This window comes from Danio rerio, chromosome 21, assembly GCF_052040795.2.
Source record: "Danio rerio strain M-AB ecotype USA chromosome 21, GRCz13ab, whole genome shotgun sequence".
NCBI classification, from domain to species: Eukaryota; Metazoa; Chordata; class Actinopteri; order Cypriniformes; family Danionidae; genus Danio; species Danio rerio.
Window position 1 is genome coordinate 33,437,083 of NC_141041.1, and position 25,442 is coordinate 33,462,524.

Consider the following 25,442-nt stretch of genomic DNA (forward strand, 5'->3'; position numbering starts at 1 on the left):
CCCACACCAACACGGGGAGAACATGCAATGCAATTATTATAATAAATTTATATAATAATTTTATTTTATTCATTCATTTTCTTGTCAGCTTAGTCCCTTTATTAATCTGGGGTAGCCACAGCGGAATGAACCGCCAACTTATCCAGCACGTTTTTACACAGCGAATGCCCTTCCAGCCACAACCCATCTCTGGGAAACATCCACAAACACTCATTCACACACACTTATACACTATGGACAATTTAGCCAACCCAATTCACCTGTACCGCATGTCTTTGGACTGTAGGGGAAACCGGAGCACCTGGAGGAAACCCATCCGAACGCAGGGAGAACAAGCAAACTCCACACAGACACGCCAACTGAATATATAAATACAGTACAAAAAGTCCTTACTGTTAATGCTGCATACAGTTGAAGTCAGAATTATTACCCCCCTGAATTATTAACCCCCCTGTTTATTTTTCCCCTAATTTCTGTTTAACGGAGAAAAATATCTCAACACATTTACAAACATCCTAGTTTTAATAAATAATTTCTAATAACTGATTTATTTTATCTTTGCTGTGATGACAGTAAATAATACTTGAATAGCTATTTATCAAGACACTAGTATTCAGCTTAAAGTGACATAGTTAAAGGCTTAACTAGGTTAATTAGGTTAACTAGGCAGCTTAGGGTAAATAGTCAAGTTATTGTATAACAATGATTTGTTCTGTAGACTATCAAAAAATAGCTTAAAGGGGATAATAATATTGACCTTAAAATGGGTTTAAGAAAATTAAAAACTGCTTTTATTCTAGCCTAAATAAAACAAATAAGACTTTCTCCAGAATAAAATATATTATCAGACATACTTTGAAAATTTCCTTGCTCTGTTCAACATCATTTGTGTAAATATTTAAAAAATATTTTCTGACTTTAACTGTGAGTAATGTTAAGAAATAGGATTTAACAAATTAGAATTATGCATTAGAATTATACATTGTACATTAAAAGTAACCTCAAAAACATTCTAATCCATGTCAAGTGAACAAACTAATGTGAACTAATGGGAGCTTATTGTAGAGTGCTTAAAAACACAAATGCTTCAACAACTTGTTGTATTCAAGGAAACTTACGACAAATATTTAAATAATGCTTCAATTTCAAATAAAAGAAAACTTTTTCCCTCAAACATGACATTTAGCATCTTAATAAACACTAATATATAGTGTAAAACAAAAGAATTGTTCTTTGTTATTTAATGATAGTTAATGCATTAACTAATGGGACCTTATAGTGAAGAGCTAAAATATGCTTAAACACTTTTAAAAAAGCTTAATTTCCAAATATGTGTATTTACATCATTTTTGCTCATTAGTAAATATTAATAAATTCTCAAAAAATATTTTAAAATCTTGTCAAGTTATTCTTATAAATCTTCTAACATTGCTGTTATGCATGTAAAATAGTGCTCTTCAACATATTGGTATGACATCACCTGGCAGAGGCGGAGTCAGCAGCTGATTGGACAGGAGCTGCAGATATTCAAGTGTGATGTCACGCACTGCAGGGATGTGGAAGAGGTGTGTGAATGTGTGAGGACTCTTGGGGGCAAAGATGTTGAGGAGGGCCATGCGGCAGTACAGACGCGCCAGAGCACTTTCACAGCGCAGCAGCTCCCTGAAACATACACACACACACACACACACACACACTAAGTGAAGTTGCATAAACTAATTTCGAGAGGAGCATGTGATATGATTGATCGTGGCTGGTCTCTCTGTAATCATTGGTAAGCCAATCAGATTATTCCGAACTCACTTTAAATACTAAATACACTTGTCCTATTATGCAGTTTCCACAATTTTCATTGCACACTCATTGATTTTCCAGACTGTTCTGCTGTCATTTATTGCACATCTAGAATCTTTGCTTGCGGGTTGAAATGTTTTGCTTGTGAGTTTGAAAGTTTTGAACCCATGTACACTGAGGTAAATTTTGTGTCTTTATTATTCAAACAAACATGAAGTTTTTGACCATAATTAGGTACAATGCAATTAAAAAATGAAAGATTTTAAATAATAAAAAAATATTAAAATAAAAAATTCACACTGCAAAAAATTAACTATTGCCATTTTATGCAGTTACCACCAGATTAATTCATTGTGAGCTTATTAGTTCTGCTTTTGCTAAAATCTTTGCTTGCGAGTTGAAAAGTTTTACGAGTTGAAAACTGCAGCTCAGTGGGCGGGATCTTCTAAAAAACCTTATTCTATTGGTCAATCTTGATTGTGGTTACAGGTTGGCCATTACGTTTTCTCGCGATTTGACCGGAGTCACCAGCAGTGTTGCCAACTTAGCGACTTTGTCACCAAAATATTTTATTATCATTGACATAAGTTTTTTAATTAAAGGTGTTTTTTACTGGAAATCTTTTATTTGTTAATTACTACGTAAGAAATTTTTCTTTAAAACTAAATATTTTTGATTGAACTAAAAAAAGAAACAAATCTAACTCCATAACTAAGCCGAAGGAAAATGAATAAATAAATAATGCAATAGTAAATGATGAACAATGATTAATAAATACTTTACAAGACTATTCATCCTTGGTCGACATTACTAAATACATTAAAAAGTGGACCATTATTCTAAAGTGTTACCGGATTAACAATAATTAAGATTATATTATAACGCCTGTTATTTGAATACTGACCTTTGGCCTCGCACAGAAGCGTGGCGATGCTGTTCTGGTAGGTCTGTGTGAGTCTCAGCTCCACTAAAGGCAGAAAGAAGTTCTCAAGTTTGCTGTTTAGAGACTGTAGCAGAGCAAAGCGCAGACGCAAACTCTCCACTGGGACACCTGTGGGGACACCATCACATTCACTGCACATCCACCTTTTTTTCTTTTTTAAATGTTTCCCTAATTATGTTTAACAGATTCAGGAATTTTTAATTTTTTTATATATTTTTTTCAATAATATTTTTTCTTCTGGAGAAAGTCTGATTTGTTTTGTTTTGGCTAGAATAAAAGCATTTTAAGGGCAATATTATTAGCCCCCTTAAGCTATATTTGGCTTGGATTGTGAACAGACCACTGTTATACAATGAGTTGCAAAATTATAACTTAAACCTAATTACCCTAGTTAAGCCTTTGAACGTCACTTTAAGCTAATTACTAGAGTCTTAAATATCTAGTCTAATATTATGTGCTGTCATCATGGCAAAGAGAAAAGAAATATGTTATTAAAAATGAGTTATTAAAACTATTATGATTATAAATGTGTTGGAATAATCTTCTCTCTGTTAAACAGAAATTGCAGGAAAAATATACAGGGGGGTTAATAACTCTGACTTCAGCTGTATAAAATAATAATAATAATAATAATAGACAGCCCATGAGAGGCTTTTGCATCTGAACTCTTCATCTGTGAACAAGATAACACAGAGATGGACTTGCTTAACCGACACGCAACCTCAGGATCGGCGCCATTTTTGCTGGCGACCAGGTAAACCTCATGTGGATGCAGACGGGCAGGAGTGATGGCCAGGTGACGGCTGAGATGGTTCACAAACTGCACCAATGCAAAGTCCATCTCAAAGCTCCATTTTCTGCTGGCTTTTTGAGCATGCAGACGTGCTGCAGATGCTCTGTTTAACTGTTTTTACTAGTGAAGCGTTCAGTTTTTACACTAACAAAGTCCGGCATGTAAATAGAAAATGCACCATATCCATATATATTAAAAAAAAAGAAAAAAAAAAGAAGCTGATTATGGCATAATTGGTATCAACATTCTCAGGACCAGGAAATACATTAAGACCTGATGATACTTTTTTTAGTTATTTAAGTTATATAATTAGTTATTTTTATTCATTATTAGAATTAAATTAAATTGAATTTGATTTTATTTGACAGATTTTAGACAAGCTGTACAAAAGTACAAGAATCCCATATATTTTGAAATAAAAACTGTCGAGGATAAAAACCCAATAAAGCCCTGGACTTGTTTCCATTGCATTCCTCACAGTTAAATAAAACAAAGTATGGCTTCAAAATAAAGATGATGAATAAAACAAACAGGACCTCCACCTTTTTTAACAGGAACAAAATAATTCACAAATACAATTATTCCTTCATTCATTCATTATTCTTTTCGGGTTAGTCCCTCTATTAATCAGAGGTCACCACAGTGGAATGAACCGTCAACTAATCCAGCATGTTTTATGCCGTGGATGGCCTTCCAGCTGCAACCCTATTCACAATCAAGTAACATATCAAATAAAACATCCTCGTCCACTATGCAAACTAATTATTCTCATCAAACAATCATCTTTTCATAGCTTTTCTGAACCTCCTTAAGTCTTTTATTTCCTTGACCGATTTTGGTAATCCACATGTTTGCACTTGTATATAAAAACGTATTTTTTCCCACTACACTTCTTAATTTAAATAAACAAATATTAAAATCTAAACCCCTAGTACTGTATGAATGCTGTTGCCTCACCATTTGAAAACAGTTTACCAAATAACTAGGAACCACATTATTAAACATTGTACGTACCATTCTCAGTTTTAAAAAACATTAGTGCTGTCAATCGATAAAAAAAAAAAACTAATTAATCACACTTTTTGTTTTGCAATTAATCACACAAACATATTGTCTTCTGTAGCGTACAGTCCACAGATAAACTACTTATTGATTTTTATCACGGTCTGGCTTTAGTCGACAGGAGGGTTTTACGACTCCTGGCTCCAAGAAGTCTGGATTTTCGCGACAGCTTAAGTAATCTAGGGAGACTGGAGAGATAGGTCTGTCACATCAAAGACATTCCTGCCCAAATACACACACACACACACACACACACATCCACGAGGCTGTTCCGACAGAAAGAAAATGAACTCATCAAATCCTGAACCAGCACAAAACTAAGGTGTTATGTTTTGTAAACTTTGTATCTCATTTCTGACTTTTCTTACCTGTGTAACCTCTCTTATAACCTGTATGCCTGTTCCTTTTAGGCCTTTTTAAAGCATAAATAATATGAGGATGTGAAAAATCATGTTGATGTACTTTTAAACCCCCCATGTTTGGTACCGATGGGTTTCTGCTGACATTTTACAACACATGATGCATAGAGCAAGACCATAACTCGCATTGCTTTATGCTTTAATCCCCTGTATTAAATGCCTGTCCGCATGCTTTGGGCGGACACTCAAATTTGCATACGAGCAGCCTCGAGACAAAGGAAGGTTCGCACGCAAACTTTTGTCCTGAAATCATTGGTCAGAATGCTGAACGGGTTGTCACGTGACCCGCAGGTATAACCAGACTTCTCCCCAAACATCCCGGAGAGAAAGCCCCGAACAAAGATCTTACAAAAAGGTTCTAAGCCGCATGGACTTTTTCCTGCCACGCTTTTCTTTATTTTCCGGCAAAGTAAACTCAGTTTAAAGTTTGCGATCGCGTTCCTCCGAACTGTATTACAAACTCAACGCATCAAGAAGGACATCAAAGGAGTTTCATCAGGACGGAAGCATAAAGAGAGAGACCCAGACATTAAGTCCAGGTAATTTTAGTTATGCGATTAAGCTGTGCCCCTTTTATCAAAAACGTGTTTGTTATAATCTTGGTGGTCCTTAATGGTGCGTGTGGAACTGAAAGTTTTGTCACTCTTTTACCTGAAATCTCTATTTCCTCGCTTTACTATTTCTCTTTGTTGTTACACGTTTTATAGACTCGATACTATTAACGTGCTGACCCACCTCTCATACATCTTGTTTTAAAGTCCTTCAGAGGGGATCAAGCAATATTGGAGGAGGTCAAACCCTCCCCAAACCCCCTGTAATTTGCACATTGGTTATTCACACACTGCTGTCACACAACTGTTTAAACCACTTATAAAAGTGATTTTGCATAATCGGTCCCCTTTAAGACTGCATCACTTAAGGCCAATAGGTGGCAACAAGTCAATATCTACATCATACAATATACTTCAAATCATTTTCACTGAAACATGCATGTTTAACCACATTTCTTAAACAAATCACATATTTTAAGCCAGCGTTTAAGGGACAGTTCACACAGAAATGAACATTTACTCATCATTCACTCACACACAAGTGGTCTCAAACCTTGAATTTCTTTCTTCTGTTGAACACAAAAGAAGATATTTTGAAAAATGTTGTAAAAGAAAAACAGCCAAACTTTATTTTGATGGTCAGTTTGTCGAATTTAAGTTACATTGTATCTACAGTACATGCCAACTAATTTTCATTAGACTGTTGGGTTGGGGTTAGGGTAAGTTGACATGCACTTGCAAAGTTTCTTACAGTCAGTTAAATGTCTGTTGAAGGAGCAGAATCAGCAGATATTAAGCAGACAGTCTACTAATACTCAAATGGACCATCAAAATAAAGTGGAACCGAAAAAAACCCACAATAGTAGGAACCAAAAATACTATGGAAGTCAACAGCTGCTTTTTTCCGACGTTCTTTAGAATATCTTCCTGTACAGACATTATTAGAACCCACTGTACATTATAATTGAAATCCTGATTTGCAATTCTACATTTGATTGTTCTTTGATGCAGTCCTTCTTCTCAAACGTTCTATAAGTTATTGTCTAACACATCAATAGATGTGAAGAAAATCCTATCGTTTACTTCTGTGTCTGGAACAAAGTGCTATTATGCTTCTCTTGGATGAATATAAATTACAAGGCTGAGCTTTAATGCTGAATGAGACACACACAAGACAGTTTATTCAATTCACATTTATTGCAAGTGTTTGGCCTGCTGGGGAAATCAAGTTCTTTCTGGAGCAGTGATTGGTCACTCTGGGGATGATGAGTGGAGATCGTGAGGCAGGCCTTCTCGTCTGGAAGAGAACAGAGTCAAGAAAATCAGTGTCGATGTCTAAATGAAGCTGAATTTGAGTATGAATTAACATGACCTCTGACCCACAGAGAATTCTATATATACATATGTGTGTGTGACATACAGCATGTTCCAGAAGTGTTACTAAGCTCAGTCAGATGTCATGTCACTTAAATGAGATGAAATTACCTTTTAGAATGTGTCCACACTAGCTCCTGCTCCTGAAGTAGGCATAAGCAGCACAGACACCTATGCCGACTCCGACCCAGGCTGCTGGACTGCTCACCGCAGCTTTCACAGCACTTTTCACATTGTTGGAGATCCTTCTTCCCCATGAAGACTCGCTGTTCGCTCTCTCCTCTGTGTCTCCAGCGGCCTCTCTCTCTGTTTCTTTACTGGTCTTTCTCTCCTCTGTATCTCCAGCGGCCTCTCTCTCTGTTTCTCCACTGGTCTTTCTCTCCTCTGTATCTCCAGCAGCCTTTCTCTCTGTTTCTTCACTGGTCTTTCTCTCCTCTGTTTCTCCAGCTGTCTCTCTCTCCTCTGTTTGTCTTGGAGAGCTGCTGTCATTATCTGAGAGGACCTCAATTGTCTTGTCTGGGCCCCACATGATGATCAGAGGTTTATTCAGTAAATCAGTGAAGTTCAGAGCTTTTTGTGCTCGCACTGCATCACGTCGATGATGGAAAGTCACAAAGGCATAAGCAGGAGAGATGATGTTGTTTCTGCACACTTGCACAGTCGAGATGGACCCCAATGCACCAAACTTTTCAATAAGCTGTTGTTCGGTGACCATTGGGTGCAGATTGCTCACGAGCAGTGTCTTCAGCTCAATAAAGCGGCTCGTGGGGACCACAGGATCTGGTTGCTGGTCCCGTCCTGAATGCTCAAAAGTCACATAAATGTGTCTGCAATTAGTGTCTTCATCAAAAGAAAAATCCAAAGAGTGGATTTGGCTGAACTGTTTCATTGACTCAATCAGTTCTTGTTCGTCCACATCTGGGTCCAAAGTCAGAACAACCGATGACCACTCGTGATGAGGGTTGTCTGAAGACTGATTATAGTAAGAATCCATAGCGAACGAGTCCTTCACAATCACAGATTTGTCTATTCGTACAGTAACTGTGTGATTTACCAAGTCACCGTCCTGAATGCTGGCAAACTGAGATGAGCTGTTTTAACATAGAACTACTTTAGAACACATTCTATGACTGTCGTTGCTAAGCAACCATCAGCTGGGAGCGCGTGTGTGCGCACACAAACAGGATTCTAAATTGTTTATAAATGAATCTTAATCTGTTGACTATTAGATAAACTATTTATTACTATTGTTTTATCCTACAGATGATTGTTAATGTGCTGTTAATTATTATTTATTAGAAAAACCACCACTACTATGTCAATTGTTTTTACATGTCCTATTTAATGTAAGCATCACAAATGCTTTGGAGATACATATGGAACATTTGTCAAGCCAATAAAATAATCTGAAAACATTGACTTTCTCTGTGTGTGTGTTGGTATTTTTAAAGTTTTAACATATACATCTATTGAAAAATAACCAGTTTCTGTTGGTTTACAGAAGCTTTTAACAGAAACCTTTGTCTCCTCAGCTGCTTCAGTTTATTTAATGAAGGATTGAGTGCGGAACAGTTTCTTATCTGAAGATATTCAGTCACAGAACTAAACCTACCTGCAAGAGTGATTTATAATTGACTGAATAGAGTTGATAAAATAATAATATTCACGGGTGTAAAATTCACCTCTCACACCATATCCCTTATTAATCTTCTGTATATACTTAGAAATAAAGTATGTATGTATGTATGTATGTATGTATGTATGTATGTATGTATGTATGTATGTATGTGTATACAGTTGATGTCAGAATTATTAATCCCCCTGTTTATTTTTTTCCCCAATTTCTGTTTAACGGAGAGAAAATTATTTCAACACATTTCTAATCATAACAGATTTAATAACTCATTTCTAATAACTGATTTATTTTTTCTTTGCCATGATGACAGTAAATAATATTTGACTAGATATTCATCAAGACACTTCTATACAGCTAAAGTGACATTTAAAGGCTTAACTAGGTTAATTAGGCAGGTTAGGGTAATTAGGCAAGTTATTGTATAACGATGGTTTGTTCTGTAGACTATCAAATAAAATATTGCTTAAAGGGGCTAATAATTTCGACCTGAAAAAAACTTAAAATCTGTTTTTATTCTAGCTGAAATAAAACAAATAAGACTTTCTTCAGAAGAAAGAATACTATCAGGCTATTGTGAAAATGTCCTTGCTCTGTTAAACATCGTTTGGGAAATACTTAAAAAAAAAAAAAAAATTAAAGGGGGGCTAATAATTGGCTTCATCATTCTGTCTTCAACTGTATGTATGTATGTATGTGTGTGTGTGTGTGTGTGTGTGTATATATTTATATTTATATTATTATTATTATAATTAACTTGAATACATTTACATATGTATACATAATAATTTTTATTATGTATTTAATTATTATTTGATGAATTCAGGCTCGAAATACACTAAATCACCTGCAAAACCACAGTTCAACCTTTAGATGTCAGTTTTTATGTGCCCAGTTATGTGTAACAACAATCATGTCTAATTTTTAGTCATATTTACGTTTTTATTAGCCTTTGCAGTGGAGTGTATATTTAGATATTGAGAGACTTCCTGAAAATTTTTATTGGACACATACAGTTGAAGTCAGAATCATAAGCCCTCTTTTATTTATTGTTTTCTTTTTTAAATATTTCCTAAATTATGTTTAACAGAGCAAGGAAATTTTCACAGTATGTCTGATAATATTTGTTCTTCTGGAGAAAGTCGTATTTGTTTTATTTTGGCTAGAATAAAAGCTTTTTTTTGTTATTTCAATTTTTTTTGGTCTTTTGCATAAAAAATAAAAAATAAATATTGAGAGGTAAACAGTAATGTATTGTCCATAAACAATCCCACCCCCTAACCTCTCGTTCATTAACTCAACAAATAAATTAATACATAAATACCAAAAAAAGAAAATTAAATACATTAGAACATGACATCAGAGTAACTGGATACAGATGGGATAAATAATAATAATTAAAATAATAATAATGCATTTAAATAAATACAAAAAATGATAATAATAAAATTAATTAAAACTTTCTGATAAAATGGCAAATGTTACAGGTTGCCAGCACCAGGTGTAATAGGCAGGCCTTTCATGTAGTCAAGAAAGGAATCCCAAATCTTATAAAAGGAATCTAATGAGCCAGAGAGTGAGCAATGAGCATCTCAGCATTCCAAGTCTGATACAGTAAAAAATGTCCTGTATCCACTTGTCATGTGTGGGGGAAAAAGTGTGTTTCCATTTTAAAAGTATGGCACGTCTGGCTAGAATTGTGGTAAAGGCAAGAACCTTGCTGTCACGCACTGTCAAATCTGGTTCAAGAGATACATCAAAGAGGACTATCAAAGGATCAGGTGAAAATCAGTTTTTAATTTTCTTAAACACCATTTTAAGGTCAATATTATTAGCACTTTTAAGCTATATATTTTTTGATAGTCTACAGAACAAACCATCATTATACAATAACTTGCCTAATTACCCAAACCTGCCTAGTTAAATATCTAGTCACATATTATTTACTGTCATCATGGCAAAGATAAAATAAATCAGTTATTAGAAATGAGTTATTAAAACTATTATGTTTAGAAATGTGTTGAAGAAATCTGCTCTCTGTTAAACAGAAATTGGGGAAAGAATAGACAGGGGGGCTAATAATTCTGACTGAACAGAAAAAAGAAACTCAAACAGGTTTTAAACAAGTGGCGGATGAGGAATTTTCAGTATTTAACTGTCCCTTTAACATCTTTTACATTTAGATGAGCATATATGAGGTTTGTGTTTATAATTTCCACATAAAATCAGAAATCAGAAAAGTAAAATTAATGACCTTCAAGATTTTTGGCAGGAGATTTCTCAGGGTCTTTTTCATCGGGTTTGGTCTTCTCTGGAGATTTTGGCTTGAGGACGGTTGTTTTCTCACTCAGTACAGTTCTGGAGAAACAACATTTATCATATGATCTACAGTACATGATAAAATCACACACAAACTGCTATTATATACAGCATTTCATAAGAAAAGTTGCATTTTTATATGATAAGGAATGCTAGTATGAACTTAAAGGCACAATATGTATGATTTTTCATTAAAATATGCAAAAACCACTCGGACAGTGTTATATATTTTGCTGTCTTATGTACATACATTATCCAAACAAATTTTTTGTAGCATATTGACATTGAGATAGATTTAATGTGTGCTGTGTGTTCATGCTAATGTCATCACACACATTTCTGCTTTGGTTTTCTAGAAAACAGGGAAACAGCAGCGAGGCTTTAATATGTTGTGTGTTTTATTCAACTGCACATAGCAGCATTATAACAGAAGCCTAACATGTATTTAGTCTGATAAAAAAAGGGCTGCTTCTCCATGTGACTACAAGATAAAGAACGTTCGAGGTTACTAAAGTAACCCTTCGTTCCCCGAGGAGGGGAACGGAAGCACTATAAGTGGATTTGATTGTAAAATCCACGCATTGGGAGGTTCGGTTCAGAAGCTACTCGTCTGAAAGAGTATTGAACGGGCCAATTAAGAATGAATTGGCAGCGCAAGCCTGCGCAGGTGAGCGGCATAAGCAATCAACTGAGTATATAAGCTCACCTGGCGCAGCAGACGCTATCCTTTTTAAGCTGAAGAGACTTTCAACAGCTAAGGGACAGTCATTATGGCGACGGAGTATAGTGCTTCCGTTCCCCTCCTCGGGGAACGAAGGGTTACTTTAGTAACCTCGAACGTTCCCCTTCGGGGGGAACTTCAGCACTATAAGTGGATTTGATTGTAAAATCCACGCATTGGGAGCCCATTGAAAGCGCCATAATGACTGCACCTTACCAACACCCCCGATGAGGAGATAGTCAAGCAAGCGTGACGCACCCACATCATGGGGGGCGCGGTCCTCCAACGTGTCCCTGGCCCTAATTTATCCTACTTCAACAGAAGTTTTACGGATTTATATATATTTTTTGGGAAGTCGTGAGCATCTAGATAATTCTAGGAAAATACGACAGTACGTTGGGAAGCGTGCAATCCCGATAGGGAGGACGCTGCGGAGGCCATCCGTTACCCAAGGGGGGATAGATGGCAGAATTTACATATGGACTAGCCCTAAAAAGGGGGAGTACGCATAGCAAAAGAGTGGTTAGCGGGGAGGGAAGACACGGGTCCGCCCAGGGGGGGGGGGACTTAACCGTGGCTGAATAAGCATATGGGATCGCCTAGTGGGGACCACGCATAGCAGGCACCTTTACCCAAAACGCGGGCTGACCAGCGGGCAGACCTACAACGTAGTGGGCCAGCAAGTGACTCCTCCGCTGAGTCAGTGCTGGGGGCCACGGAGGAATCTGCAGGGCTCACCTGACGGGGAACTTTACTGACAGATAAAAAGGCGCACGTATCTCCGTGTTAGGGAAAATGGCGCAGCAAGCGTGTTTCAACACCCTACCGAATTGTTTCCTCAATCACCAAGGGTTACCTAATACCCTTGAGGAAACCGGCTCCACTCGCAGATTGTAAAACCTTGCAAATGTGTTGGGTGTCACCCAGCCCGCAGCTCTACAGATGTCTGTTAGAGGGGCGCCGCGTGCGCGCGCTCGAGAGGATGCGAAGCTCCGAGTGAAGTGCGCACGCGCTCTCGGGGGACGCGGCTCATCTCGGCTCTGATAGTGAAAGAAAGGCATCCACAATCTAGTGGGAACTTATTTCGGTACGGCACTTCCCTGCTGCCGACCGCTATAACAGACGAAGAGCTGCTCAGATGATCTAAACTCTGAGTGCGGTCCGGATAATACGCAAAACGCGAACTGGACAATAAATAAGGGCTGGGTCTGCCTCCTCCGAGGGCAGCGCTTGCAGGCTCACTACCTCGTATTAAAACGGAGTGATAGGAACCTTGGGCACATATCGCGGGCGGGGTCTCATACGTGAGAGAAGCCAGCCCAATTACAGGCACGAGTCACTGACCGAAAAATGCCTCCGGGTCCCCGACCCTCTAATCGATATCAACGCGACCAGCAGAGCTGTCTTCAGGGACAGAAATATACTGAGTCGAGGATCGAAGGGATCTGACGCGGCTTGTGTAGCGTCCTAAGAGGGCATGAGAGGGGGCGGGGTGGATTAATTCGCTTAACGCCCCTGAGGAACCGGATGATGAGGTTATGCGTTCCCACGGTGCTGCCAGCCACCGCGTTATGAGAGCGGAGATGGCAGCCACGTAACCTTGAGTGTGGAGGGCGACAGCCTGCTCTCCAACTTCTCTCGGCGTAAAGAAAGCACAACGCTGATCTGGCAAATTACGGGGGTCTTCTCAGCGAGAGACACACCATTCAGTGAATAGACTTCACGTCAGGGCATAGGCGCGCTCGGGGAGGGGGCTCTAGCCCGAGTGACGGTATTAGCCACCGCAATCGGAGGTTACCTAAGTCTTCCTCGCGTCTAAAAATCTCTTCAAAGATCGGCGAGGGTGCCAGGTGGTGCCCTGTCCCTGAGAGAGTAGGTGCTCTCTCGAAGGGACTGCCAGGGGAGGGCTATCGCGAGGGAGAGCTCTGACATCCAGGTCCGGTTGAGCCAGAGGGGCGCAACCAGCAACCTGTTCCTCGTCCTCCCTGACCATGCACAGTAACTGCGCGAGCAGGCTCACTGGGGGAAACGCGTATTGCGCGTGCCCCGAGGCCAGCTGTAAGCCAGTGCATCCGTGCCGAGAGCACTCGGTCAGGGAAAGAACAACTGGCAATGAGCGATCTCGGGGGAAGCAACAGATCGATCTGGGCTTCTCCGAATCGCGCCCATATCAGCTGAACAGACTCGGGGTGGAGTCTCCATTCTCCAGGACGCAAGGCTGCCGTGAGAGCGCATCGGCTGCACGGTTGAGCTTGCCTGAATATGAATGGCGTGCAGCGATTTCAGCCGCGGATGACTCCAGAGGAGCAGACGGCGGGCGAGCTGAGACATGCGGCGAGAGCGCATACCCCCTATACGGCTGATATACGCCACCGCCGCCGTACTGTCCGTCCTGACCAGCACGTGTTGCCGCTCCAACACCGGAAAAAAACGGTGGAGAGCGGGGAACACTGCCAACAGCTCCAGGCGATATGCCAATGCAACTGGGTACCTTTCCACAGGTCCGCAGCCGCATGCCCGCAACGCACAGCCCCCCAGCCCGTGTTGGAAGCGTCTGCTGAAACGACAACAAGACTGGACGCCTGTTCTAGAGACACCCAGGCCTGTAGGAACGAGGGGTCGCTCCAAGGGCTGAGGGCGCGGCGACACAGCGCAGTAACAGAGACTCGGTGTGCGCGCGCGTGCCATGCGCGTCTGGGGACTCGATCGTGAAGCCAGTGCTGAAGTGGTCTCATATAGAATAATCCGAGCGGCATGAAGCGGCTGCGGATGCCATATGCCCCAGGAGCCTCTGATTTAGTTTCAGTGGGACCACTATTTTACTGTCGAGCTCTCTCAGACAGTACAGCATCAGCTGAGCGCGCTCTCCGGAGAGGCGCGCTGCCATGGTGACCGAGTCCAGCTCCAGCCCGAGAGAAGAGATCCTCTGCACGGGGGCGAGTTTGCTCTTTTCTCGGTTGACCTGAAACCCCCACAGGTGGAAGTGCCAGAGCACTTTGTCTCTGTGCATAATCAACTCTGTGCATAATCAAAAGAGAGGGCAATTCAGCCAGTCGTAAAGAAATTGAGTATGCAGATGCCCGCGAGCCGAAGGGGCGCTGAGGCACCCTCCGCGGGCTTGGTGAGGACCCGCGGAGACAGAGAGAGCCCGAAGGGGAGGGCTTTGTATTGCCAAGCTCGACCTTCAAACGCAAACCGCAGAAACTGTCGGTGGCGAGGAAGAGTGGAGACATGGAAATACGCGTCCATCAGGTCTAATGCTGCAGACCAACCCAGAGGACGAACGCACCTGAGGATGCGCTTCTGCGTGAGCATTCTGAACGGCAGCTTGTGCAGGCAGCGGTTCAAAACGCGCAGATCTAGGATTGGCCGTGACCCACCGCTCTTTTTGGGCACGATGAAGCGTGGGCTGTAAACCCCGCTTCACATCTCGGCTGGAGGGAGCGGCTCGATTGCATCCTTCGCCAGGAGGACAGCAATCTCCTCTCGCAAGACAGGGGCGGACAGGGGGCTGACCCTGGTGAATACACACCCGTGACTTGGGGGGCCGTTTCGCGAACTGAATCGCATAGCCGAGTCTGATTGTGCGTATGAGCCACCGCGAAGAGCTGGCCCGCGCTAACCAGGCAGGCAGAGCTCTCGCTAATGGACTCATCGCTACAATCGCTGACGTACCAGCAGTGGGGCAGCGCGGAGTGGGTGTGTTGATCCGGGAAGCTCGCGGGTCCCACGGAAAAGCTGGAGGTGAGATATTTGCTCTCACTCCAAACCCGAGCTCCGGAGGGGAGGCTCGAGGGGTGGGAGAAAGGAGACCGTCCTCCCAGCGCTCGTGAGCCACTGGCGAAACGCACCGAATCTGCAAGCTAGAAAGCATAGCGTCCCAGACTGGCAGATTTCGGGCTGTCACATCTGGGGAAGTGAAAAGTGTCCTTTCATAATGTTTTCATGGCAGTAAAAAGTGCCGTTGGAAATGGGGCCCCGCCCTCCAGCGGGGAAAGAGCAAGTTCCCTCTTCTCCAGATGGCCTGTCCCAGGGGCGCTTCGCGGTCCGTTGCCGGACTTAGCGGCGTTCTGGGCAGGGGGGCTGCCTGCTTCCGAGGTGCCCGACGCGCTCGCTTCGCCGGAGGCGTGTGCGGGGGCGGAGCAGCTCTCGTAGGCGGGCGCCTTCGGCGAGGAGCAGGTATGAATGGCACGGCGGGCGGAGCGGGCTACGGACCGCCGATAAGACATCACCCACCAACTGCTCTCTCACCGCCTTGAATTCCTGGGTGAATTCACAGACAGTGTCGCCGAACCTGGCTGGGGATATGGGGAAGTCAAGAAAGCGGACTTTGTCGACTTTGCGCATATCAGCCAGGGGTGGCGCTCCTGGACCACTAATGTGGACATCGTCCTCCCCAACGCACACGCAGCGGACTCAGTAGTCCGAAGAGCTAAGTCGGCGGCGGTGCGAAGCTCGTAAGCCTGGGTTGGACCCACCCTCGTGCAGCTCGGCCAGCGCCTGCGCTTGGTAGCGCTGGTAGGTGGCTATCGCATGCAAGGCGGAAGCAGCCTGGCCCGCAGCTATGTAAGCTCTAGCTCCGAGGGAGGTAGATAACTTACAGGCTTTGGATGGGAGACGAGGCGAACCCGCCAAGAAGAGGCGCCGCGCGGATTTACCGCCATCGCGCACTCAACCTGAGGAATCGCCACATACCCCCTGGCTGTTTCACCGTCAAGAGTGGTTAGGGTGGAGGAACACGCAGCACGAGCAGAAAAAAGTGCTTTACAAGACCGCGTGAGCCTACTGTGCACCTCCGGGAAGAAGGGAACGCCCCTCTAGTCGGTCCGGCCGCGGAGCTGGGGGATAAACCATCTCCAACCCACGGCCGAAGCAGCCCGGGAAAGCACGGCTCACATGTCCGTTTCAGGATCCGTAGTGACATCGCTCACCAGCCCGAAGGGGGCGAGCGGGTCTGGATCATCATCGGACAATGAAAGCCCACCCTCCGATGCCGCGGTGGACATCTGGTCTCCGGTGTCATCGGGCGTAAGGGCTACCATCTGTTAGACGGATCGCTTCCCCCGCCCGAAGCTTGGATGGAGCGCTTAGAGGAGCGGGAGGTCCGCGGGCCCGTGGGCGACGGATTATCTCTCCCTGAAACCCTCAGATCTGCCCGAGTGCCCGCTGCAGAGCAGGGGACAACTGGGGTGGTTCGCCTTTTTGCAAAGGCTAACCGCGATCTTGCGCAACAGTCATGGCATCGCAATGACGACATGAACTGCCCGCGAGCAGCGCATGAACATGCTGGACCCCCAGACATGTAACACAGTGTCCGCGCCCATCATCCGAGGACAGGAAACCACCGCATCCAGAAACGCACAGTCGGAGCGCCGTCCTGATAAGGACGTGCTGCACGACTGTGTTGCTCTTTCTGTGAAGTTTGCAACTTTATACGCACCGCTCTGGAGGACCTGACCCAAAGAACGCCAGGCAAGGGAGAAACCCAGCTCGACCGTCTGCCACTGCGTGTACACACTCTGGACCGGGAGAATGCTCTCGTTCGCTCAGAATCGCTGGTCACAGCAGGAGGAACCCTCATCGACTCGATCAGAAAGTCTCTGAAGCGAAAAGGATAGCGTCTGCTGCGCCAGGTGAGCTTATATACTCAGTTGATTGCTTATGCCGCTCACCTGCGCAGGCTTGCGCTGCCAATTCATTCTTAATTGGCCCGTTCAATACTCTTTCAGACGAGTAGCTTCTGAACCGAACCTCCCAATGCGTGGATTTTACAATCAAATCCACTTATAGTGCTGAAGTTCCCCCCGAAGGGGAACCAGAAGCGTAGGACTAAGGCATAATAAAAGCTCTGCTGCTTTTCTGTGCTGAATGGTTAATACTAATAGTGTTGAATAACTTTACTCATCAACATAAGTCCTGAAGAATAAAGAAGACCACAACTCCCATGATTCCACACTCAGGGTGCTTTCACACCTGTGAACAGATTCATTTGTTCCGAAAACAGGGATTAACAGGGATTAAACAGGGCGCAACGTATTTGTGGACTGGGAGGGTCCACTGTGCGGGTGACTTCCGGGAGACTTGGGATGTCTGGAAAGACCTCCCGCCCTACTCATAATTCTGTCTTTATAAAGCCGTGTATATGCCTATTACATATCCATAAAACACTGTGATATAGCCGGGCTCGAATCGTATCGCTTTCTCACTACAATGGATCCGCTCCAGAGTTCATTTAAATCAAGCCGAGACCACCTCATTCAGGCGATCTCAGACCGATTGTTTAGGGGCGGATATGAGCGTGATTGCTGTATTCACATATGCGAAACAAACAGTGCTAACTGGGCAAACGAGACATTTTTCGAAACAAAAGTCTAGGTGTGAAAGCACCCATCACACAGTCATCAAACTACACCTTTGTTTGTTGTGAATAGTGGTAAAAACTACATACTGCACCTTTAAATATTTAATCGGTCACACTTAGCAATAAGATTTCCTTAACCTCTTAAACCCCAGTGCTATTTTGAGATTTCCACCTGGATTTTGCCTACCCAAATTTAAAAGCTTCCAAAATCCACACGCAGAGGTGTAAATGCAAAAATTTGGTATCATTTTAAAGAAAACCCTTTGAATTTTCATAAAGCACCATAGAAAGTGTTTAAAATAACTGTATATGTTATCTGTGTTACACTGGAGCATTTTAAAGCCGTGATTCATCAGCGGATCACTCATATGTCAGCTTATAGACAAATCAGCTGATGGATGTGACTTTAAAACACAGTGTCCCAGTATATGTGGTTACACTCAGTAAACAGCGGTGAGTTCGGTAAACTGATGACCTTCACGGCCAATTGCAGTCATTTCTGTTGAGCATGTAAACACAATGGCAAATCAGCTCTGTTTAAGAAAGCGCTCAATGGCGCTCAAATGTTAGCGTGAAATGGACGTTTTTAAACAGAATCACAGGCTCGTTCTGAAAACATAGTCCCGTGGACGTTTCTGGAGACCGCGAATTATGTAGCCGGAGGTACGTATGGTATGGCTGCATTAAATTTATTTTAAACAAACGCTAACTGTGGAAGGCTTTCCCACCGCAACTAGTTTGTCCAGTTAGCTCGTCATGTACGTCAACGGACTTGAGACGCCAGACGACGATGGCGGGATTCGAGTCCAGGGTGGAGCGGTTCAAGAAATCAGGTAAGACAAAAACAGAATCCAAAAAATAAAATAAATGAGTGAATAACAGGGTGAGAATGTGGTAAAATCCAAAAACATGGTAAAAATCCGACGAGGGCTTTTCTTTTTCTGGACGGCTTTTGAAAATTATTGGTTGGATTTAGGAAAGTAAGTAAGTGGGCGGTTTAATCAAAAAATTGGTTGGGTTTAGGGAAAAAGGAGGGTGGGTCGGTCAACAGTGGCCTCCGGTGGGTTTAAGCGTGTACAGTGGGAGCAAACGGCACTAGAGGGAGAACTTACTCGAGAAATTTGAGATCATAAAAAGCGTACACAGAGGCCTTTTGTGGATTTGCGAAAACAAAAAATGCAATAATAAGTACCTCCCGGGACGTATTTCGCAGTGTACAGAAACGTCCATGGCACTACGCTTTCAGAATGAGCCTTGGTTGTTTTTAAAACTTCAGTATTGATTGGTACCGAATTCCAGTATCGTGACAACACTATAAAAGCACATTTAAGACACTTCAAGACTTAATAAAAAGGAAAACAAACTGTAGAAATAAACAAAACAGCAGTGTGTTGAATGCAACATATAATGTCTAGGGCAGGGGTGCCCAAACTCGGTCCTGGAGGGTTGGTTTTCTGCAGAGTTTAGCTCCAACTTGCTTCAACACACCTGCCAGGAAGTTTCTAGAATAGTTAGAGCTTAATTAACTGGTTTAGGTGTGTCTAATTAGGGTTGGAGCTAAACTCTGCAGGACACCGGCCATCCAGGATTGAGTTTATACACTCCTGGTTGTATAAACTCAGAGCAAATTAAAGAAGCATAACTCACCTAGCAGCTCCACGACCTGAATGAGCACAGAAGTGGGCACCGTGTCCAGCTCATCCTCAGAGCGCTCTATGGTTTCTCCTACACTGTAGGTTAGCAGCTGTTCAGCGAAGGCCATCGACAATGGAAACTCAAGAAGCAACGAGTGCAACACCAGCACTGCTCCAGGAGGGGGAGACACGCCTGTGGACAGAAATATAGATATGAGCTAAAGTCAGCAGGAATGGTCTTAATGAATCTGATTGTTCACTTAGAGAATGCAAAATAATGCAGATCACTGTTAAAATAAAATAAATGTACAGTGGGGAAAATAAGTATTAAACACGTCATGTTTTACTATAAGAGCTGCTGACATGGAATTGAACCAGATTTTGGTAAAAACCCAAACAATACAAACATAAACATAAAACAAAAGCAAAAAATATGAGTTTTGTGTAATAACAATGAAACAACACAAGGAGAAAGTACTGAACTGTTGAAACGTATTTAATACTTTATATAAAAGGATTTTTTGGTGATCGCAGCTTAAAGACGCCTCTTACATGGAGACTGAAGCCTCATGCGTTGCTCAGGTGTGAGTTTCTCATAGACTTCAACAGAGTGTCAAAATCTTGATGCGTCTGTGGGTCTCGTCTATTAAATCTGAGCTTAATTTTATGTTTTCTATTGAATTTGTTTCAGGTAATTGGCTGGGCCATTCTACAGCTTGATTGTCTTTCTCTGAAAGCATTTGAGAGTCTCCTTGGCTGTGTTTTGGATCACTGTCTTGCTGAAATGTCCACCCTGGTTTCATCTTTATCCTCCTGTTAATGTAGATGTTAGACTGAAGCAGCTGATGTTCATTTACACTGAGGAAGGGCAGAAGGTTGCTAAAGAACTACTGAGAGATTTCAGCTGCTGTCTGGGCTTTCCAAGTCTTTCTACACCCCATTTCTTCATGTGTTCGATTATTTTTCCCTGCGTTATTTCATTTTATTGCACATCATTTAATGAATAAAATAAAATTGGTTTTATTTTCTTTGTATATATGGATTTCTTTAGTTGTTACCGACATGCAGTGAACATTTGAAGTCTCCAGCACCGTTAGAAATATGATTTCTGAGAAAAATGGTGACGTGTTCAATACTTCTTTCCCCCACTGTATGTAAGAGAATGTGACATGCCCAATTTGTCGTGCACTTTGTCGGTGGGGATAATGATGCTAGGATACTGGTTGGCTGTGGGTGGAGAAGTGAGGCCGGTGTTGGACGGAGAGGCGTCCAGCGGGAAACACACGGCCCCCATCAGGTTCAGCTGGCCATTACGCTGCACTTTATGACTGAATCCATACACCATCACTCGAGTCCATGGAGCTTTGAACAGAGAGGAACTAAGAGAGAGAAAAAATGTAATTAGCATTATCAAATATTTGTACAGGCAGTTCATTCCGCTGTGGCGACCCCAGATTAATAAAGGGACTAAGCCGAAATGAATGAATAAATGAACATTTGAACACAAAATGTCCTTAACACAGGGACTACTGTATTGGTCATAGCGGTCATTCTTACCTTTCTCATATTGAACATTACATTCATTCCTATAACTGTGCATTCACACCGAAGAAGGTGGTGAGAACGTCAAAGGTCGCCGTTGCAGCATATCATATCATATCATATCATATCAGTTACATTACCACATAAAACATGCTTTCTAGCGTGAAGATGTTGCACACTTTTTATCAAATTCAATAAACAATGGAAGATCAAGTTTGTGGTGTGGCTTTGCTTCACTTAATTTTCCAACATGTCCATATGTCTGAAATATCCTGAAGCAGCAATACTGTTCTGTTTTGTCGCATGAGATTCTCGCTTTTTTTAAAGAAAAATAAATATATATATATCATCAATGCACATCAGAAACTCGCCAGTAACTTTTTTTAATGTATGTTCCTGTAAGAAAAACATTGGAAATAATTGGAAATCTGGCGTAATAATCAAAGCCTTGGGAACAAGAGTGGTCGGAACCAAAGTTCACAGATTGTTTTCTGGACTCTTCTCAATCTGTGAATTTCTACATTCTGATTGCTTGCCGCCGAACCGCGTCATTGCTCATTACCATAAAGTTGACTTGATTTCAACGCTCCAACCCTCACAGTAATGCAAAAACAGTAATTACACAGTGTATAATTCATATTATTTATCAAACTGCCCATTGATTTATCAAACTGCCCATTGGTATAATATTAATGTTGTATCGAAATTAGCTCCATTTATGAATATTAATAATCAATAATAACCGGTTATTATTAATTATTAATATTCCGGCTCACCCTTCTGTCAATTTGGTTATATATATATATATATATTTATGATTCTGCCCCCCTCGTCCAAGCGCACTCTGAGATTATGAATATTTATTATCAATAATAACAAATTATTATTAATCATTCATATTCTGAATTAACTTGTTGTTAATTTGAGCAAATACATATAAACAGACCTCGCCAGCTTGCCTGAGCGGACTCTGTAATAATCTATTTACTTAGAAAGGGAATTATTACTACTCCTTGTAGATCAATCATTTATAAGTTTTGATTAACTTATTATAGCTTGTAGCAAGGAATCAATCGTTTCAGTGACTTTTTCTGTGAGGCAAACAATACAATCCAACGTGATTATAAGTATATTTATTGACTAGTCTGACATATAACAAACAAACGCACAAACATAGAACAAACGTATACTGAAGATATATAGGCTATATATGGATCTATAGAACATATAAAAAACAAAAAGAAACAGAAAAGCGAGGAATTAGAGAGTTTAGGTAAAAGAATGGCAAATCTACCTCAGTTCCACACAACTATTCAGGACCACCAAGATTACAAAAAACACATTTTTGATGAGGGGCACAGGCTTAACGCATAACCAAATACCTGGAGTTTTAGGATTTTTCTGTCTCTCTCTTTTTGTGAGTTTCTTCCGATGCACTCGGGTACGGAGTCCTTTGATGTCCTTTCTTGATGCGTGAAGTTTGCAATGCAGGTCAGAGGATACACGATCGCAACTTTAAACTGAGTTTTACTTTGCTGAAAAAATAAGAAAACGTGGGCTCGGACGAGCCATGCAGTTACAGAAATGCGGTTTGCCCCCTCAAATGGGGGGCGCACCTTTTGAAAAGCTTCTTTTGGATCTTGTACGCAGAGATGCGCGCGAAGCTGGGTTTTAAACTGTGGTGGCATGTCAACTACTGACTGACCAATGGTCTCCTGGCAAAGTTTGAGCGGGAGATTTTCTTTGTCTCTGGACCGCTAATATGCAAAATAAGGATCCGCCCGAAAGCATGCGAAGAGACATTAACTCAGAGCATTAAATCATTTAAGCTGTATAGATTACGATCACGCGCTACGCATCATGTCACGGTCGGTGAGGGGAAAAGGAGCGAGGACTCAGGTGCAGCAATAATGGGTTTTTATTAATTATAAAATGAAAACAAAAAGGCAAAACAAACAACCCAGAGGGGGAAAAACTCTAATAAAACAAATAAATGAACAAACAAACTTGACTGGCTGGACAAGACAGGGCTAGACACAACAGGACAGGAAACTTTCGACGACGAACTCACAAAGGACTGAAAACATGAGGGGGATTATAAAGCAAAAAAGTAAATTGAAACACAGGTGAACACAATTAACTAAATATGGGTTAACAAGGAGGGTGGGACTAGACAATAGACGGGAGAGCGCATGACACAGAGAGACAATACAAGCCATGCGCTCACATAACACAACACTGAAGCACACGACAAAAGCACGTGACCAATGTAAACACCGAGCCATGTGCTTTGACAAAAGACGCAAGACACGAGCACACGATGAATGAAAACACTCACCATGCGCTCACATATGCAGCATGCATGCTTCATCCCAGCGCCGACCAAAACCGAAACCAACAAGACTGAGACGCTGGGAATGAAACACCATGCTGCTGACAGACGAAAACACAAACACGAGTACAAGAGCGCACGCGTCTGAGGGACGCAGAGCGCGCGCGCGGCCGCGTCAAGCAGGAGCGCGCACACTCTACGTACACCCACGACGGCGCGCGCTCACACAGAGACAGAAACAGGACCAGACATGAGAAGTGTCAGAGCTCTGCCACCAAAACAAGAATTTTCAAGACCAAAGTGGCAGAACCCTGACACTAGCCCCCCCCAAAAGGGACGCCACCTGGCGTCCCTAAAGGGAACATCCAACAAGGTACAAGACAGACAAGAAACACTACAAGACAACAAAACAGGCAACATCAACAGACACAAGACAGGGGGGTGAACAGGCAAGATGACATGAAGGGGGGGGGGGAGGGAAGCCAAGCCGGACTCAACAAGACAAACAAGGGAGGGATGGGAGGGCAAGACCAGGGAGGATCAGGAGGGACAGTCCAGGACAGATGCAATGGGTCAGGGACCCCGGCAGGGAACCGAGGTGGAGCCGGAGGATCAGTCCAGGGTGGCAGAGGCATGCTCCAAGGTGGAGCAGGAGGGACAACCCAAGGAGGATCGGCCTGGGATACCAAGGCAGGAGGCCTGTAGGGAGCTGGCTGGGATGAAGGCCTGTGGGGAGCCGGCTGGTCTAGAGGAGACTTAACTAAAGCCGGCGGGGCTGAAGACCAGAGGGGAGCCGGCGGGGCTAGGAGCCGGGCTGGGGCCGGCTGGGCAAGACGTCTGGGGTGCGCTGGCAGGGCAAGGAGCTGGGCTGGGGCCGGCAGGGCAAGACGTCTGGTTGGGGCCGGCAGGGAAAAGAGCCGGGCTGGGGCCGGCAGGGCAAGGAGCCGGGCTGGGGCCGGCAGGGCTAGACGTCTGGTAGGTGCCGGCAGGGCAAGGAGCCGGGCTGGGGCCGGCAGGGCTAGACGTCTGGTAGGTGCCGGCAGGGAAAGACGTCTGGTAGGTGCCGGCAGGGCAAGGTGCCGGGCTGGAGCCGGCTGGGCAAGACGTCTGGGTGGCGTCGGCCGGGCAAGGAGCCGGGCTGGGGCCGGCAGGGCTAGACGTCTGGTAGGTGCCGGCAGGGAAAGACGTCTGGTAGGTGCCGGCAGAGCAAGGTGCCGGGCTGGAGCCGGCTGGGCAAGACGTCTGGGTGGTGCCGGCAGGGCAAGTAGCCGGGCTGGGGCCAGCAGGGCTTGACGTCTGGGTGGTGCCGGCAAGGAAAGACGTCTGGGTGGCGTCGGCAGGGCAAGGAGTCGGGCTGAAGCCGGCAGGGCAAGACGTCTGGGTGGCGCCGGCAGGGCAAGGAGCCGGGCTGAAGCCGGCAGGGCAAGACGTCTGGGTGTCGCCGGCAGGGCAAGGAGCCGGGCTGAAGCCGGCAGGGCAAGACGTCTGGGTGGCGCCGGCAGGGCAAGGAGCCGGACTGGGACCGGCACTGAGCTGCGCTCTGGGGCTGGAGCCGACACTGGAGGGCGCTCTGGGGCTGGAGCCGACACTGGAGGGCGCTCTGGGGCTGGAGCCGACACTGGAGGGCGCTCTGGGGCTGGAGCCGACACTGGAGGGCGCTCTGGGGCTGGAGCCGTTGTGGTGGAGGAGCCCTTTCTCCTCCGACGCTTCCTTGGTCTGGGTGGCGGGAAGCTGGCCACCTCTTCAGACACTGCAGTATACTCCACTGCCTGCAGGACTGGTGCAGTGTCTGATGCGGGTGCCTCAGTAAGTGATGCTGCAGCCAGGATGGTAACTGAAAGGGCTGCAGCAGGTTCAGTCACCTCTGGGTGGGCTACAGGTGAGGCTGACCCGTTCCTCCTCCTCCGTCTCCGTTGGTGGGTCATCGGAGAACTGGGGATTTGGCAATCTGTAAGTGGGAGGGG

The 25,442-nt window shown here is 43.7% G+C and overlaps 4 protein-coding genes across 6 annotated transcripts in view; all 4 read right to left on the minus strand.

Moving 5' to 3' along the window:
• The window catches only part of LOC147838879 (putative E3 ubiquitin-protein ligase HECTD4), a 41,018-nt gene extending 39,505 nt beyond the window's left edge, over positions 1–1,513 (minus strand). For all 3 annotated transcript variants that reach the window (XM_087301686.1, XM_087301688.1, XM_087301687.1), the window contains exons 1-2: positions 1,481–1,513; positions 261–359 (exon numbers count right to left, since the gene is read on the minus strand). The gene's annotated coding sequence lies outside the window, so the exon portion shown is untranslated. The remainder of the gene's footprint in view (positions 1–260; positions 360–1,480) is intronic.
• The window catches only part of timd4 (T cell immunoglobulin and mucin domain containing 4), a 1,098,921-nt gene that overhangs the window by 403,075 nt on the left and 670,404 nt on the right, over positions 1–25,442 (minus strand). The gene's annotated exons all lie outside the window — the stretch shown is intronic.
• Positions 1,388–25,442, minus strand: part of LOC147838880 (uncharacterized) — a 32,040-nt gene continuing 7,985 nt past the window's right edge. Inside the window, exons 6-7 of the mRNA XM_087301678.1 lie at positions 2,699–2,845; positions 1,388–1,662 (exon numbers count right to left, since the gene is read on the minus strand). Coding sequence (XP_087157804.1) covers positions 1,496–1,662; positions 2,699–2,845 — 314 coding nt within the window. The 3' untranslated portion in view covers positions 1,388–1,495. The remainder of the gene's footprint in view (positions 1,663–2,698; positions 2,846–25,442) is intronic.
• On the minus strand, positions 6,741–8,003 carry zgc:171310. Its single transcript, NM_001102646.3, has 2 exons — positions 7,048–8,003; positions 6,741–6,859 (listed from the first exon to the last, which is right to left on the minus strand). Exon 1 carries the CDS (start codon positions 7,928–7,930, stop codon positions 7,067–7,069), a length of 864 nt encoding a protein of 287 aa, NP_001096116.3. The 5' UTR covers positions 7,931–8,003; the 3' UTR covers positions 6,741–6,859; positions 7,048–7,066.

What these genes read in the sequence shown, in the direction of transcription:
- zgc:171310 (NM_001102646.3), bottom strand. Translation starts at nt 7,930, where the DNA reads ATGGATTCTTACTATAATCAGTCTTCAGACAACCCTCATCACGAGTGG.